Below are 17,294 nucleotides of genomic sequence, written 5' to 3'. Positions count from 1 at the left end.
CACGGTCGCAGAAACTTCTGCAAAATCAAATGGGCCGAATTATAAAGCTGTTTAGCCTGTTTAGACTATAACTCTGTTTAATGGATTTTTCATACGTTATATAATTTGGGCCCAAAAAAAGGTTTTTTTTACTAATAGTTGCATTTATAACTTTATTCAAATGTTTTTTAAACTTTCCAAGAATTCAATAAAAACTTAAACTCACAATACGTGACTAGAGATGAGCAATAACTGAAACACTAAACGCAACCGAACCAAAATTAACTTAACATTAATTAACCGATAATTGGTTGTCATAATACGTGACTAGGGATGAGCAATGATTGAAACATCAATCAAAACTAAACCAAAATTAACTTAATATTGATTAACCGAAAATCAATTGTCATAGATGACAGTATGAATGTTTTATCATGTTCAATCAACTCTAAATGGGTTATACGATCTACTCGTAAAACATTTATATATAAACTTTGGGTGTTATATGTACCCGCATTTCTTAATATCATTCAGTAAAGGATATAAATATATAAGCAATTGTAGTTAGCATTTGTATCAAAAAAATGCTGATATGGTATTGTTAAAATCATACGTAGTGCATTTTTATTTTAGTATATGTGATTTCGTATGCACAAATAAATTGTTTTTTTACCTTTAGTTCAACTGAAATTAACCCAATCAAATCAAACATTTATATTTTCATATAATCCTGTTTTATACCTTCATTCGATGTATCATACCTCCATTCCACATGTTTATACCTCTACGTCATGTATTTATACTTTCATTTCATTTATTCATACCTCAATTTCAAGTATTTCTAAGCAAAAGTTCTTGATCAAGTTTGGTTTTGGTTATTAACCAACATTAACCAAACTGAACCGATAAATTAATCAAATAAACTGAACCGATTAACTGAAAACAAATCGATTAATATAAACAAATTCACCGAGAACTTCAGTTTTAGTTTAGGCTAATAACCAAACCGAACCGAACAATACACACCACGATACACGACCCCAAACATGGAGCACCGCCTTGAAAAACTTATATCTTTCTTGATAGTTACATGCTGAACTTATTCCTTGTTGACGGTTAACCAACCCATAACCGAACTAAATTAAAATCTACAACCAATTAACCATAACTGATGAGAGATGGTTATGGTTTTCTGATTAACCAATAGTTCGGTTATGGTTACGGATTGACCCAATTTAAAAGAAAAATAAAACATATTTTTGGAAGAACATATAAATATGTGATTTGAATTTTGAAGGTGAAAACCCGCGAAATAAAGTTTATGATCTAAATTCTAAACCCTAGGTATGAGTTTCACACAGAAATCAATCCCCAAATCTATCTAAACCCCAATTTGATGTTGAAAAATGGAGGTCGGGATGATATCAGTGGATCGCTGGGGTTCAGGGAGTGAGGTGTAGTTGCTGACTCATCTTCACGCTTATCTACTACTAAGGAGGTTCATGTTATGCCCATTGAAGCCAACCATTGCCCTGGTATATTTCTTACTTCTTCCTTCCTAAGCGCTTGTTTTAATTGTGACATTTGTGTTCGTTCATTTTACTTTAAACCAACAGTTTATTTCACCTGTAATGGATCCTAATAATTTCAATCAATATATTAACGACCAACCAAACTTAAATAAACATAAATTAACAAACACAAACGAGACATGTGCTTATGTTTGTTTGTTCGCTTAACTAAATGAACACAATTCTTTTGTTCATTTGTTAAATAATAATCGAACTTCCTGCTCAACACTGAATGTTTGGTTCGTTTACACTTAACAATCATAATTTAAATTCTCTGTGACAGATTACACAAGGTTCTGTTTACTGATACTGCAACAGGGGTTAAGATGCTGTTTATGGTTATGCTGCGTTGCATTCAATGTAATCACCATCCAGTACTGATATATGTCTGCACAGAACTTGTTCTAAGGTTTATTAGTTTATTCTTAAGTAACATGGTTAGAAATTCAATCCATTCGCTTGTACGTATTAGTATACAAGTAAACATCGCAGTGCGTGTTTCCCTTAGGTTCAATGGTTATTTTTTTTGGCAAAATCAAAAGTTTATCTTTTTTGAGCAAAGACTCATTTTATCATTTCTGTGCTACGTGGCAGGGGCTGTTATGTATCTATTCCGGGGTGTGTTTGGCATCACCCTTTACACAGGGGATTTCCGTTGGGAAGTAGAAAGTGAAGTTACACAAATGGGCAAAAACATGCTTCTTAATGCTCTCGGGAACCATACAATTGACACCCTTTACATTGACAACACTTAGTGCAACCCCTCCTACTCATTTCCTTCACGGGAAGTTGCTGCTCAACAGGTAATAGTATTCTGTTTTCCTTTCTAGAAATATATTCGGGCTTTACTATGTAACACGTAACCGACTAAAATAGGGAAATTCTTATTTTGTTCTTTTTTAAACCACCTCCAGGTAGTTAATATCATCAATTCCCATCCTGAACATGACATCGTCATTGGCATAGACACGCTAGGAAAAGAGGATTTGTTACTCTACATCTCAAAGATGCTCAAACTAAAGGTAATTCACTACCAACCGGTTTTTCTATTACTTCATAAATAATGTTCTGTTTATTATTTTTATTACAGATTTGGGTATGGCCTGAGCGCTTACAAACCATGCATCTTCTTGGGCTACATGACAATTTCACGACCAAAACCACTTTGACGAGAGTCCGAGCTGTTCCTCGTTATAGTTTTTCTGTTGAAACACTGGAAGGATTAAATACCATGTGTCCGACCATCGGGATCATGCCATCTGGACTTCCGTGGAAGCTAAAGAAAGTCGGATGCAAGGATAAATCGTGTGGTGTTTCTTCATTGAAGAAAGAGACGGATAATGATTTTGATATGAATATGCGAAATAGATACACATATAACATAGAAAGCATCATTAGTATATCTACACGGTTCCATATTCTGATCACTCGTGTTTTTCAGAGATAGTGGAGTTTGTTAAGTTTCTATGCCCAAATAACATCAAAGGTATCGTGGCTTCGTCATTTTCTTATAATGATCCGTGTTACCATCTTCGCAACATTTACGGAACATCGAGCTTATGTCAAAAACATGTGATCAAGGAAGAAAGGGCACCGGTTGAAGATGAATGTAAGTCTACTCTTGCTTGTAATAGTTTTACTGAGGTGAATAAGTTAAAGAGAAAAAGGATCAAACAGAAACTAGAGTTACTTTGTTAACAAAATTGCACCGTGGTGCGAAGCTAACAAGTGAAGATTGCTCTGATGAAGTTAAAGAAAGAGAAAAAGGATCCGTCAGTTTGAATGAGAGAAGCATGAAATTCTTTGAGTTATATAAAGATGGAGTCACTTGTATGCTTTTTGAACCAAATAACACGGAGCCGAGCAAGTTCACATGGATCATCCGAGCATATGGTCCCTTCAACCTGGTTTTTGTTTTTGGACCTGCAGAAGCATTGGTTTGACTGTAACTGAGTCAAGTTCACGGTTTTGAGTTTTGACTCGTTATTTTGGATAGTGTTGATAATCCAGTAGAAAATACATCATCAAATGAAGAGACTAACACTAAAGAAGAAGCTGGTAAAAAGATAAGGATAAACCAAAGCGATTATTTTAAAGTGTGAGTTAAATAGATTACGTTTATCAAGTATGATTTCTTAGTTTATTTAACCAAGTCAAGAGTTATATTAGAATTAGTATTTGTAATTTTTAAATGGTAGATCATTGTAAAAACCTTTTGGATGCATTGAGATTATGGATTAATTAGAGAGTTGAGACGGGTTATCTCCGAAAACCGAGTGTTTGTTTTTGTGATATAACAAAATTCAAACAAAAGAATTCTACTGTGACCAATCTTATCGCATGACAGTTTTGTAGAACATAAATGTTTTTTAAGCTATTCCATTATTAATACAGTGGGTCACGACACTCATTCAATGTTCAGCGTTGAGTGAAAACCGATGTGACTTGTCTAACGTAGTGCGGGATATAAATAGTTTATGAACCATTTCCACTGTCAAATTGTGCTTCGTTTTCCAAGCTGAATTTAGTCCACAAGTCTTCCATGATAGCAACTTGTATAGTTAATGGAGAAAGGACTTAAAATGAAACAAAAGTCTTTCTATTTATAATGACTTGACTTCTTCATCTGTTAGTGTAATTGCTGTTCAAATGTCAGTTCTATAAAACCCATTGCTGGCAATACAATATCTGTACCAGTCGAGTGTTTAACAAAGAGTATCAGTTTGATCACTAATGGGGTTTTTGCTTCTTTTGTGTTTCTCTCTCATCGTTTCTTTCTCATCTGGAGCCGATACCATATCTGCAAACCAGTCTTTATCTGGAAACCAAACAATCATATCAAAAGGTGGAAACTTTGAGTTGGGCTTCTTCAAAGCAGGTAACTCTTCCAACTATTATATAGGCATATGGTATAAGAAGGTATTTTCCGATCCTCCTACTATAGTCTGGGTAGCAAACCGAGAAACACCCATCTCCGATAGATTCATGTCAGAATTAAAAACTGTAAACGGTAACTTAGTGCTCATAAATGAGTCCAAGCTACTAATTTGGTCCACAAATGTCACCACCGCCCGTTCTAATTCTGTAACTGCTGTTCTTCTTGACGATGGTAACTTAGTTTTGAGTGACGGGTCCAAAGCAGTTGAACCCATTTGGCAAAGTTTTGACCACCCAGGTCATACCTGGTTACCTGGTTCTAAACTTGCTTATGATAATAGAACTAAGAAAAGTCAACTTCTTACATCATGGAGAAGCGATGATGATCCCGGGGTAGGCCTCTTCTCTTTGGAGCTTATCCCTTCTAGTAAAGAGTATGTAAGCAAGTGGAATGGGTCCCAACAATACTGGACAAGTGGACCATGGAATGGGCACATATTTAGCATAGTACCTGAAATGAATTTAAATTACATTTATAATTTCAGATTTATTTCAAATGAAAACGAGAGTTACTTCATTTATTATGTGTATAATTCCTCCATTATATCTAGATTTATAATGGGTGTTTCTGGTCAAGTTCAGCAGCAATCATGGTTGGAACAAACGAAACAATGGAATTTGTTTTGGATTCAACCTAGAACATCACAGTGTGAGGTATATGCCATCTGTGGTGCTTTTGGTACTTGCAGACTGACTCTATTGCCATATTGTAATTGCTTGACTGGTTTCAAACCTAAATCTGAAAATGATTGGAATCAAAGTGCTTTCTCTAGTGGGTGTGTGAGAAAAACAGATTTGGAATGTGGGGATAACAAGAAAATCTCCTTTATAACGGTTAAAGTAGCTAACATCCCTCTAAATTCCTTGTCTATGGCGGTTGGGAGTGGTGGAGAATGTCGTGCCACGTGTTTAAACAGTTGTCGGTGTAATGCTTACTCGTTTTCAGATAATCAGTGCTCGGTTTGGGAGGTAGAGCTTTTGAATCTTTTAGAAGACAATGTTAGTGGGAAAACAATCAATATCAAAATCGCTTCTAAAGATCTTCCACCTCGGTTGCACAAAAAAAATAATCATGGTGCTGTTATCGGGTCCGTTGTGGCAGGCGTGGTTCTTGTTTTGGGTCTAATTTTGTTTATAATCTATAGAAAAAAGAGGATATCGGTTGGGAAGACAACAATGGAGGGATCTTTGGTGTCGTTTGTTTACCGAGATTTACAAATAGCCACCAAAAATTTCACAGAGAAATTAGGAGGCGGTGGGTTTGGTTCAGTTTTCAAGGGGGTACTGCGTGATGCATCGGTTGTGGCGGTGAAAAAGCTTGAAAGTATTAGTCAAGGAGATAAACAGTTCAGGAGTGAAGTCAGCACAATTGGGACCATCCAACATGTTAATCTTGTTCGTCTTCGTGGGTTTTGTGCACAAGGTAACAGCAAGCTGTTGGTGTATGATTACATGCCAAACGGTTCTCTAGATTCCCATCTTTTCCATGAAAAACAAGATAGTGTTCTAGACTGGAAAACAAGGTATGATATTGCACTTGGAATTGCAAGAGGGTTGGTTTATCTTCATGAGAAGTGTAGAGACTGTATAATTCACTGTGACATAAAGCCCGAAAACATTCTTTTAGACGCTGACTTCTGCCCAAAATTAGCAGATTTTGGTCTGGCAAAGCTTGTGGGTCGAGAGTTTAGTCGGGTTTTGACTACTTTTAGAGGGACAAAAGGATATCTAGCACCCGAATGGTTATCGGGGGTGCCCGTCACAACCAAAGCAGATGTTTTTAGCTACGGAATGATGCTTTTTGAATTAGTTTATGGTAAAAGAAACGCCGAGCAATCTGATGACTCAAGAGGTAAATTCTTTCCTAGTTTGGTTGCTAATGTGCTAATGACGGGAGGTGATATCCTTGGCTTACTAGACAGTAGGTTAAACAGGGAAGCGAGAGTTGAACAAGTCACCAAAATTTGTAAAGTTGCGTGTTGGTGTATTCAAGATGAGGAAGATAATAGGCCTTCAATGAGTTTGGTGGAACAAATTCTTGAGGGAGTATTGGATGTTAACATGCCTCCGGTCCCACGATCTGTCAAGTTATTTCTTGTAAATACGGAGCCGATTGTTTTCTTCACCGAGCTATCATCAAACGGGAGTTCACAACCACTGAACAACTCATCGAGTCATGATTCACAATCTAACAGTGCATCTTCTTCAAAGACCAAGATATCTGTCTAGAACACACGCTGCGGTAATGATGTTTGTAATAGATATGTGTGTTTAATTTGTGTTTTGAGTATTTATTGCTAAAGGCTATACTCAAATATTGTAATTGATGGTCCTGTTGGGGTTTCCAAGTATTAGGTTGCTATATAACATGTGCGATGATATATATGTTTAGAAATATGCATAATCTGTAACTGACATATGATATGAATACCTTTATTTTCTTCTTATTTTGTCATGTGTTTTAATCTATTTATTAGACATACTTTTAGGAGGTGTTTTAGATATATTATTTTGTGAGTTGTTTATATGATTTGAGAATGAAAAAATATGGAGATTGTGATTGGATCATGCATTTTTGTTTTATGGTTTACATTTCTTTTTATAATGTAAACAAAGTAGTTTATGGCCACATTCTATTTTCTTTTGCAAAAAGAAAAATTTAGAAGAATATGTTATATAGTATTGTATACAAGAAAAAATATCAATAAGATCAATTTACTTTGATAGAAGTATTACACCAAAAATCAGATAACCTATAAATGATAATTTAGATGATCCGACCAGACCCAAAACTTCGCCGAGTAGTTATAAATTTAAGTACCAAAAAATACATGTAACATAGAAAAAAATTTCTGGCTCTATCATTCTTTCCAACTATAAAACAAAAGTCTATGGTCTGTTTTGCACATGTTTCTTGGTAGACAAATGTATTACGACTGAGTGATAAATAGTACACAAATGTATTACGGCTGAGTGATAAAAAGTTGTCTAGTGACATTGTTCTTTATATGAGTATATGACTGTTATGTGGTTTCTTCTAAGATCTGAAATAACTAGCTATTGGTTGATAATAAATGAAGTGGGTCCCAACGTAGACACGTTCGATGTTCAATGGTGGCCTGCCTAGTCTTTTTGAACAATTCCACTGTCAAATTTTGCTTTTTCCAAGTCATATAAGTTTCACAAGTCTTCCATCATAGTAAATTTACAGATTATGAAGAGAGGACTAGTATTGACTTCACTTCTTTATTTATTGTTTGGCAAGTACTGAAAAAACACAACATACTTTTTGTTTTTCACGTTAAAGTCCCTTAACAATTTTGTGCACGTAAAAGAACCCGCCACATGTTAATTTTGAACAATAATGTGGACATAAGTTGTAAAAACATGGAACTTTCTTTTTCGTTTTGTTAATGTGTTTACAACCCCCCCCCCCCCCCCCTAAAAAAAAAAGAAAAAAAAAATTCAGACCTATAGTCCACAAAATGTATCACTAAAGTTTTCAATTGTCAAGTAAATCACCAAAAATGGTAAAAAATTATATTGCTGCCATTTAATTTGGGTTTATTCTTACGAAAATATAATTCTAATGAAAAATATGAAATGAACAAAAATGAGAAAAGTTTGTCGCTGAAATTTGTGACTTTATTTTATGAAAAAGGAAATAGTTTTGATTATAAGAGTTGGGTTTGAATCAAATATAAATTAAATTAACATGTTAACGGTGAGAATCACGTAGTGTAAGTCTTATCAAGGGGACTCTTTGATGTTCACTTGCATTTACCACCCTTGATTCTTCTAAAAAGATCATTTTCCTTAACATGTCTTTGCAAAAAAATTACTTATTGCCATTAGCATCTGGATAAAAATCCATATTAATATATAGCGTTTTGGAACTCCTGATCCAAGAGCATGCATAATCCAGTTTGTCACATCACAATTTTGTTAATAACAGTAGCCATATGCAAGAGTAATAATCCATGTTTGACACTGTTAAATGCATCTACTTTCTCACAAGAAAACTTCTTATCAATAATCAAGTAACCATTTTTTTGTAAACCTTTAAACAAGTGAATCAAGAATACCAAACACGATGTTGAATAAAACGTTTTATGTGACTCTTTTTATTAATAAGAAACAGGAACGGAATTCATACTACTACTAAAAATAAAACTTTTGATGGGTTTATATAACACCCATAATTCTAATCATACTCAAACTATGAAACATAATCAAACTGAACTTCTAATTTTTTAATAATAAATAAAAGATAACTTTTGCACCAAGTTATTCAACTTGGTCCATGAATTTTAGATCTCCATCAAACCGCCCATTGAGATCTTCCGTACCACCCTTATACTTTTTCGTATCATCCATTTGGGTCCTTCAAGTTGGTATTGTACCAAGTTTTACAGTTGTAGTGTCTATTTTCTTTGGGGTCGTGGACGTTGTAACAGGTTTCCCAAATTGTAATATTCGGAAGAACCGTAAGTGTGGCGGGTACCTTTGATGAGGGTCTTGCAATAGGTTCATCAAACTTGCCACAAGGAACTGAGAAATTGCTTGCAATGGTGTGAAGGTTGATTTCAACCAAATTGTCCTCGCGATTCTCTTGTTCTTCCTCTCTTGGATGGGTCTAATCTTCTTCTTCATCTGCAGCCTCTAGCATATTTAGCGTTCCCGTTTACATCGGTGACCTGTACTTGAAGGTGTAAAGGAAAAATGTAATTTGCTATCAGAAATAATGGATAACGATCTAACAGTAGCCTAAGGAGACTCTGTTCTTAAGTGGTTCTGACCCAACTTGGCTTCATGATCCACAACAAGTCTCATAGCATTATAAATCGTTTTGAGATTTATGAATTCGAACATCATTCTTCAGCTCGTGTTTTAGCACGCTTAGGAACACCCCAAGCAGGCAATGCTTGCGCCAATCAAACACTTGAGCAGATTGCTTGGCAAATTCCAGCTTGACTCACGAATGGTTCCAATCTGTTTGATGCCGCATAAATACTCGTCTGGAGTTTGGAATTTTGTTGGGCCAAAATCGCTACTTAAATTTTCTTTTTAAAAGGGCGTGTGATTTGTGCGCCGTGACATCTTCTTTGAGAGATTCTAGAGATTCAAGTTTATCAGCGTTTGCTTCCAATTGAAAGCCAATAGACTATGAATTCGATATGCCTCCTTCTGGGTTGTTCCTGGTAGAGAATGCCATTCGATGTCCCGACAAATAAACCAAATGATAGAACTCGGAAAACGAAAGATTTATTTTATTGAAATAATAAGATAGTTGGACCGATTCGAGAGGAACTAATCTTCGATTTAACCAATTCGAGATGGTAAGTCTCCTGTTACAAGATAAACTTGATAATTAAAATAAACAAGACATAGAAAACTAGAATAAAAATAAATACTAAGAACATAATTTTGGTAGTTAATGCGTCGTAACATTCAGACGTTAACAATCAACAGTCAACCCCCAACTAATTCGGCCCTAAACCTTTGCTCCTGATTGACTGGGTCTAGTAACTGACTTGAGACCTTTTGGACCCAGATGGGTCGACTTGCTAATTAGGTGGAGTCGTATCATAATTCTTCTATCATTCTTCCATCTACTAGTGCTAGACTGCTAGTGTACCAGTTGTTGCCTTTGCAACTCCAAGTTGTTAGAAAATAAAAATATTTTGGTTGAAAAGTAAGTGGATCAATATCACATCAATTCCTATATTAAGAATATTATTCCAACCTTGCTCTTGATCTTGTAGCCGTTAGAGAGGATTTCCAGCCATGAACAATTGATTGTATTACCTTGTTTAACTCTCACCTACTTTTCCTATATATTGTATTCTATTGTCTTCTTTGTATATGCATCAAAATAATAAACGATTCTTCTTTCATCTCATTTGCAATCTTTTGTATTTCAATCACAAACTATTTCAATCACAAACATGGTATCAGAGCATGGTGTATGATCTTAGGATCAACTTGTTCATAACCACTCAAAATCTACCCCAAATATTATTATTATTTTTTTCCTAAACCTGTGAGCAATCATCATGACCGGGAACAACAATGATGAGCTCGCGTTGCAAATAACAAACCTTCTCAAGAGCAGCCTCAACAACCAAAATCAAACCTCAAAACAAAACCTCTCCGATAGCTTGAAAATTAGCCTCAAGCTAAACAGTCAAAATTACGCCCTATGGGCTCGAATGATTTGAGTAGCCATCGGTGGTAAATCGAAACATTTGTTGGGTCACTTATCGGGAAACCCACCACCACCGGAACCAACCGATGAAACATATGAACAATGGGAACAAGACGACTTAGTCGTGTTCTCTTGGTTAATACAAAATATCGAACCCGCTCTTGCAAGTAACTTAACTGAATTTCCCACAGCCAAAACCTTATGGGATGCGTTGGTGGTTACCTACAGTAGCGGGAAAGATAAATTGAAAACCTTTGATCTTCATGTTAAGGCGAATGGAATCAAGCAGAATGGGTCACCATTAGAGGATTTTTGGATCATTATGCAGGGCGTTTGGGGTGAAATTGAAAGGCGAGATCCGAATCCCATGACCTGCACAATTGACATTGCAACCTACAACAAGATCCAGTCAGAACAAAAACTCTTTCAGTTCCTCAATGCCCTTGACCGACAATATGATGCCATAAAAAGGGAAATCCTTCGATGGGACCCGTTACCCTCGGCTGAGGGCGCTTACGCAGCCGTTCGAAAAGAGATGGCACACCAAGGAATACTAGGAAACCTCACAGATAGTTCGTTGTCTCAAAACGGGGTGGCGGCGGGATTGGCTGCCAAAGGGTCTCACGATTCAGAAGGCCAAGGTTTAGGGTTCTTGTCAAAAGGACGGTCGGGTTATAAGAGTATTAGTAGTTCATCATCTCGGATTGATAAGTCTAACTTGAAGTGCACTCATTGTGGGATGTCGAAACATACCAAAGACCAGTGTTTCAAACTCGTCGGCTTCCCCGATTGGTGGAATGATGGTCACAAGAAGAACAATAAAGAAGGGGGAAAATCTGCTTCTACTGTAGGCAATCCAGAAACCACCGCTAGTAGCACCGCCAACCACCGCGCTGTCGAAGGGAGGAATGGTGGATTCGGTGGGATGGCGTCTGCTGGAGATGGAAGCGAAGTAGATGCAGGTTGCAACATGGATGGAGGTATTGGGTTTGAGAACCTTATCTCAAACCCTTCTTTTTTTAACCGTATTTTTTTAAACCCTGCAATCTTTAAAAGGTTAAATGACTCCAACGTAGCATTGGTGGAATGCTACGTTGGATGTGTGGGCACACAAGGCTAGACCGAATAAGAAACGTTGTGTTTCGCGAGAGATTAGGGGTGGCGAACATAGCAGACAAGATAAGAGAGTGGAGATTGAGATGGTTTGGACATGTAAAGAGAAGACAGACGACGAATCCTGTTAGATCCATAGAAAACATTACTATAGAGGGGAGGAGGGGTAGAGGACGACCGAAATTGACTTTGGATGAGAGGATTAGGCATGATTTGATAGACCTAAACCTCTCCGAGGACATGGTTGAGGATAGGAATTCGTGGAGAAGTAGAATTAAAGTTAAGGATTTTTAGAGAGAATTGAATACCTTAGGGCTTAGACTTAACTTATTTAGGGCACATACCATAATGGTATTTCCCTTACATATATTATTATTATTATAATTATTATTAGCTTTTATATAGCTGTTAAACTGTGATCTTATTATTAATATTATTATAATTAGCAGTAGTTTTTATATAACTGTTAAACTTTGATTTCCTTTATTTTGCTTCATACACATGTACTTAGAGCCGAGGGTCTCTCTGGAAGCCACCTCTTTATTCCTTTGGATAGAGGTACGGTGTGCCTACATCCCACCCTCCCCAGACCCTACTTATAGCTTTGCTGTCGGTGGGATTTTACTGGGCATGATTGATTGATTGATATATATCGAATAACTCAAAAAATATTGAGTTAAATAACTCAAAAAGTAACGAGTTAAATATTGATACTGGCCAACGTATATTGAAAAGTGGTGAACATAACTCAAAAGGTGCTGACCAACATATATTAATAACTCAAAATGTAATACGACTTTACAAAATAAAATTTCCCAAGAGTCTATTTTTTATGAAACTAACCAAAAGACTTTTCATGAATTCATAACATAAGAAAATAATTTTTCTCAAAATGATATTTTTTACATAACAGACAATAAAAATTTTGATGAGCCCATCTTAGAAGAAAGCAATTCTTTTAGTCAAGCTAATATGGTTAAAACTTGTGAACAAATAAATAAATCATGGATATTTGATTGTGGTGCTACCGACACCATGACTTTTGAATTATCAGATATGATTTCAAAATCCAGACCCAAAATTGACCACATTAAAACCGCAAATGGGGGAATAGTTCCCGTAAAAGGTGGAGGAACTATTGAAATCTCCCCGACTTTAAAACTCTCAAATTGTCTTTATGTTCCTTCTTTGTCACACAAGTTGTTATCTATCAGCCATGTAACAAAAGAGTTAAACTACTCCGTTTTAATGCACCCTACCTTTTGTATATTACAGGACATCAGGACGGGAGCGATTATTGGGCGTGGCACTGAACGTCGTGGATTGTATTATGTGGACGAAGTGACTCAACATGGTACCGTGATGCTTGCTCATGGAACTATAGACAGAGAAGCTTGGTTATGGCATAGAAGACCGGGACATCCATCTATCGGTTATTTACATCTTTTGTTTCCAAAACTATTTCCTTTAAATAAAACGTTAAATTGTGAAGCTTGTGTTTTGGCTAAAAGTCATAGACATACATTTATTTCAAATAACACAAAAGTTAATTTACCCTTTTCACTTATTCATTCAGACGTATGGGGTCCAACTGAAGTAACTGGGGGGCAAAATTTCCGTTTTTTCGTTCTTTTTGTTGATGATTGTACTCGTATGACATGGATTTATTTTCTAAAACATAAATCTGAAGTTTTTGATAAATTTAAAAATTTATATGCCGTGATACATACACAATTTAAAACCAACATCCAGGTTCTTCGATCCGATAATGGGGGGAATTCGTTAACACCTCAATGACACAATTTTGTCAAGAAAAAGGGATAATTCACCAAACTTCATGTTCCCACACCCCCGAACAAAACGGGACGGTCGAACGAAAAAACCGCATTCTCTTAGAAATAACAAGGGCCCTTCTAATTGAATCTCAAACCCCCAAGTCTTTTTGGCCTGATGCTCTCGCCACTGCCACTTACCTTCTCATTCTGCTACCAACCAAAGCCATTGACCTAAAAACCCCTCTTCAAACTCTTTCTAAATTTACTAAACTCCCACCCACGCTTACGTTACAACCACGAATATTTGGGTGCTCCGTCTTTGTCCACATACCTAAAATAAATCGAACCAAGCTCGGTCCTTGTGCTGAAAAATGTGTTTTTGTGGGCTATGGTGTTAACCAAAAAGGATATCAGTGTTATAGTCCAAAAAGACGTCATATGTACACTACCATGAACTGTGACTTCCTTGAAACCGAGTTTTTCTATACCTCCCAACACAGTGGTCAGGGGGAGAAAGAGGATAATGACACACTGAGTTGGCTAAAATGGGTTCCAAAATGGGTTTCATCGTCAGAAGAAGCCAATCACAATACCCAACCATCATCTGAAGCAGATCACGGTACCCAAGATGAGTCACTAGTTTCACAACAATCAGATGAACCAACAATTAGTGTCCCAAACCAAAATTCTCCCAACCTGGCGTCTGAGGTAAGTAATTCTCAAACACATGAAGATATACAAAATGAAGAAACTCATGATATTGATATCTCTAACAATTGTGAGATAGAAATAGAACAAACAGTGCAGGAGAAACAAGAACAAGAAACAACGCAAGAAGAAACAATCGAGAGATATGTTCTCCCACCAAGGGTAAACAGAGGAATCCCCGCTAAACGGAACTCACCAGAAAAAAAGACTAGGCCCTCCAAGTATCCCATAGCAAACATAGCTGAAGGGAACTTATCCAAAGAAGCCAAAGCCTTTACTTCTTCACTATACGCAGAACAAATCCCAGCCACTGTGGAACAAGCCCTTGACTCAAAAAATTGGAAAGATGCTATGGATACAGAGATGAAAGCGCTAATGAAGAATAACACATGGGAAAAATGTGACCTCCCACAAGGAAAGAAACCAGTGGGGTGCAGATGGGTCTTCTCAATCAAACATAAACCTGATGGAACTATTGAAAGATATAAGGAAAGACTGGTAGCTAAAGTTTATACCCAAACATACAGAATTGATTACTCAGAGACATTCTCTCCAGTAGCCAAGATTCACACTATCCGAGTTCTTTTCTCTATTGCCGCAAATGAGGGATGGCCTCTTCACCAATTTGATGTTAAGAATGCCTTCCTACATGGAGAGTTAAAGGAAGAAGTTTATATGGACGCGCCTCCTGGATACACAAAAAGTTTCAAGACAAAGGAAGTATGCCGTTTGAAAAAATCTCTCTATGGGCTTAAACAATCTCCTCGAGCTTGGCTCGGCAAATTTACTTATGCAATGAAGAGATATGGATTCTGACAAAGCAACTCCGATCATACATTATTTCTTAAACAAAGAGGTAAACTTGTAACTTGTTTAATTATATATGTTGATGACATGATCATTACAGGGAACGACGAGGAAGAAATGAAGATTTTAAAGACAAATTTGTTCAAAGAATTCGAGATGAAGGACTTGGGAAGACTGAAGTACTTTCTTGGAATTGAAGTACTAAGGTCTAAACAAGGCATTTTTATATGTCAGAAGAAATATATTCTTGATCTTCTAGCTGAGACAGGAGTGATAGATTGCAAACCTGCCGACACCCCAATGGAAGTTAATAGAAAACTCCATATGGAAGAAGGGACAAATCTGGCCGACAAAGGGAGATACCAACGCTTGGTAGGTAAATTGATATACCTCTCGCATACTCGTCCAAATATTGCATATGCGGTTGGGGTGGTCAGTAAGTTTATGCATCAACCACAAGTTACTCACATGGAAGCAGTATGGAGAATTATTAGATACCTCAAAGGAACACCAGGTTATGGAGTCCTCTTTCAACCAAACAAACATCTAAAGATCCAGCTATATACGGATGCAGACTGGGCAGGAGATGAAGATGATCGAAGATCAACATCGGGATACTTTGCTCTACTAGGAGGAAACTTAGTCACATGGAGAAGCAAAAAACAGAAAGTGGTAGCATTATCTAGTGCCGAAGCTGAATTCCGTGGAATTGAACGGGGTCTGGCAGAGGTACTTTGGATACGAAGACTTTTGACCGAGATCGGGTTTCCCAGATTGAAGCCAGTAGGATCATGTGCGATAACAAAGCTGCAATACAAATATCTGCAAATCCTGTTCAACACGATCGAACAAAGCATGTTGAAGTTGATCGAAATTTCATCAAAGAAAAACTTGAAACAGGGATTATAGAGTTACCGTTCGTTCGATCAGAAAACCAGTTAGCAGATATATTAACAAAAGCCATCAATGGAAGAATCTTCAACAATTGTCTTGTCAAGTTGAATATCGGAGATCCCACTACTCAACTTGAGGGGGGGTGTTAGAAAATAAAAATATTTTGGTTGAAAAGTAAGTGGATCAATATCACATCAATTCCTATATTAGGAAGATTATGCCAACCTTGCTCTTGATCTTGTAGCCGTTAGAGAGGATTTCCAGCCATGAACAATTGATTGTATTACCTTGTTTAACTCTCACCTACTTTTCCTATATATTGTATTCTATTGTTTTCTTTGTATATGCATCAAAATAATAAACGATTCTTCTTTCATCTCATTTGCAATCTTTTGTATTTCAATCACAAACTATTTCAATCACAAACACAAGTGTCACCACTCTATATGCAGTATGTAAGAGAAAACCCCAACTGAATGAAGGGAGCAAACTTGCTTTGAACATACTTTTACAACTCGGTTTCCATTCAAACTTTTGATCTCTTACCAACTCAAACTTAAATATTTCACTCCGAAATCTTTAAACATTTTATCAAGCACAAGGCATACTCTATTTATTTTATAGTGAACAGCTTATGTGGTTCTTGAAATCCATATAACCAATATGAAAAACCAAATTTAAAGATATCACCAAAATACTTCACATAACGTGTTTTTCCTTACCATCACACTATTAGCATGAGAACTAAAATATGCATTGAAGTTTCTATTTCTTCATGTTCCTTTTAAGACATCATATTCTTGTTTGATTCCTATATATCATCTTATCATCCTTTTCATCATCTGGAACCACATTTTCTTTTATAAAATTGTGACCGACCCGGTTAGTAGTGCTCATAATATATATACTTTAACCCATCTGACTTATTCCTTGTATTATGTAGGTTTCCACAACCTCTACTGCATCAGATTTATTTTCTAATATAAAATGGAATCCATATTGAAACAAACTTTATATCTATTTTTTCTTGATCCACAACAGATTCCTACGTGATTGTCTCTTGATTAACCACTTCCATTTAAATCCTCATTACTTGATTAAAAGTATCATTTTCATGCATATCATTACAAAAATCCATATGATTCAGAGCATTCTTTATGTCATCTTCAAGTTTCTTTGAACTATCACCATCAATTAATTCAATCAATCATTTTTTTTTATTTTCTTATTTTTTAATCTCACCCCACTTTTCAGATTCATCACTTGTATGAATCTCAATTTCACTAACTCACAAACAGATTG

The 17,294-nt window shown here is 36.3% G+C and overlaps 1 protein-coding gene and 2 pseudogenes across 1 annotated transcript; all 3 read left to right on the top strand.

Annotated features, from left to right (window-relative positions):
- Positions 1-1,385: 1,385 nt before the first annotated feature.
- LOC143583876 (DNA cross-link repair protein SNM1-like) lies at positions 1,386-3,493 on the top strand (annotated as a pseudogene).
- Positions 3,494-4,189: 696 nt separating this feature from the next.
- LOC143583867 (G-type lectin S-receptor-like serine/threonine-protein kinase At2g19130 pseudogene) lies at positions 4,190-6,968 on the top strand (annotated as a pseudogene).
- A 3,467-nt stretch (positions 6,969-10,435) lies between these two features.
- LOC143583875 (uncharacterized) lies at positions 10,436-13,121 on the top strand. The gene is made up of 3 exons (XM_077066061.1): positions 10,436-10,451; positions 10,713-11,675; positions 13,084-13,121. Exons 1-3 carry the CDS (start codon positions 10,436-10,438, stop codon positions 13,119-13,121), a joined length of 1,017 nt encoding a protein of 338 aa, XP_076922176.1.
- The last annotated feature ends 4,173 nt before the right edge of the window (positions 13,122-17,294 follow it).

The sequence above is a fragment of the Bidens hawaiensis genome, unplaced genomic scaffold, assembly GCF_021521415.1.
Source record: "Bidens hawaiensis isolate Kalapana, Puna unplaced genomic scaffold, B.hawaiensis_p1.1 tig00032655_1, whole genome shotgun sequence".
Classification (NCBI taxonomy): domain Eukaryota; kingdom Viridiplantae; phylum Streptophyta; class Magnoliopsida; order Asterales; family Asteraceae; genus Bidens; species Bidens hawaiensis.
This window is presented reverse-complemented; position numbering and strand designations above follow the sequence as displayed.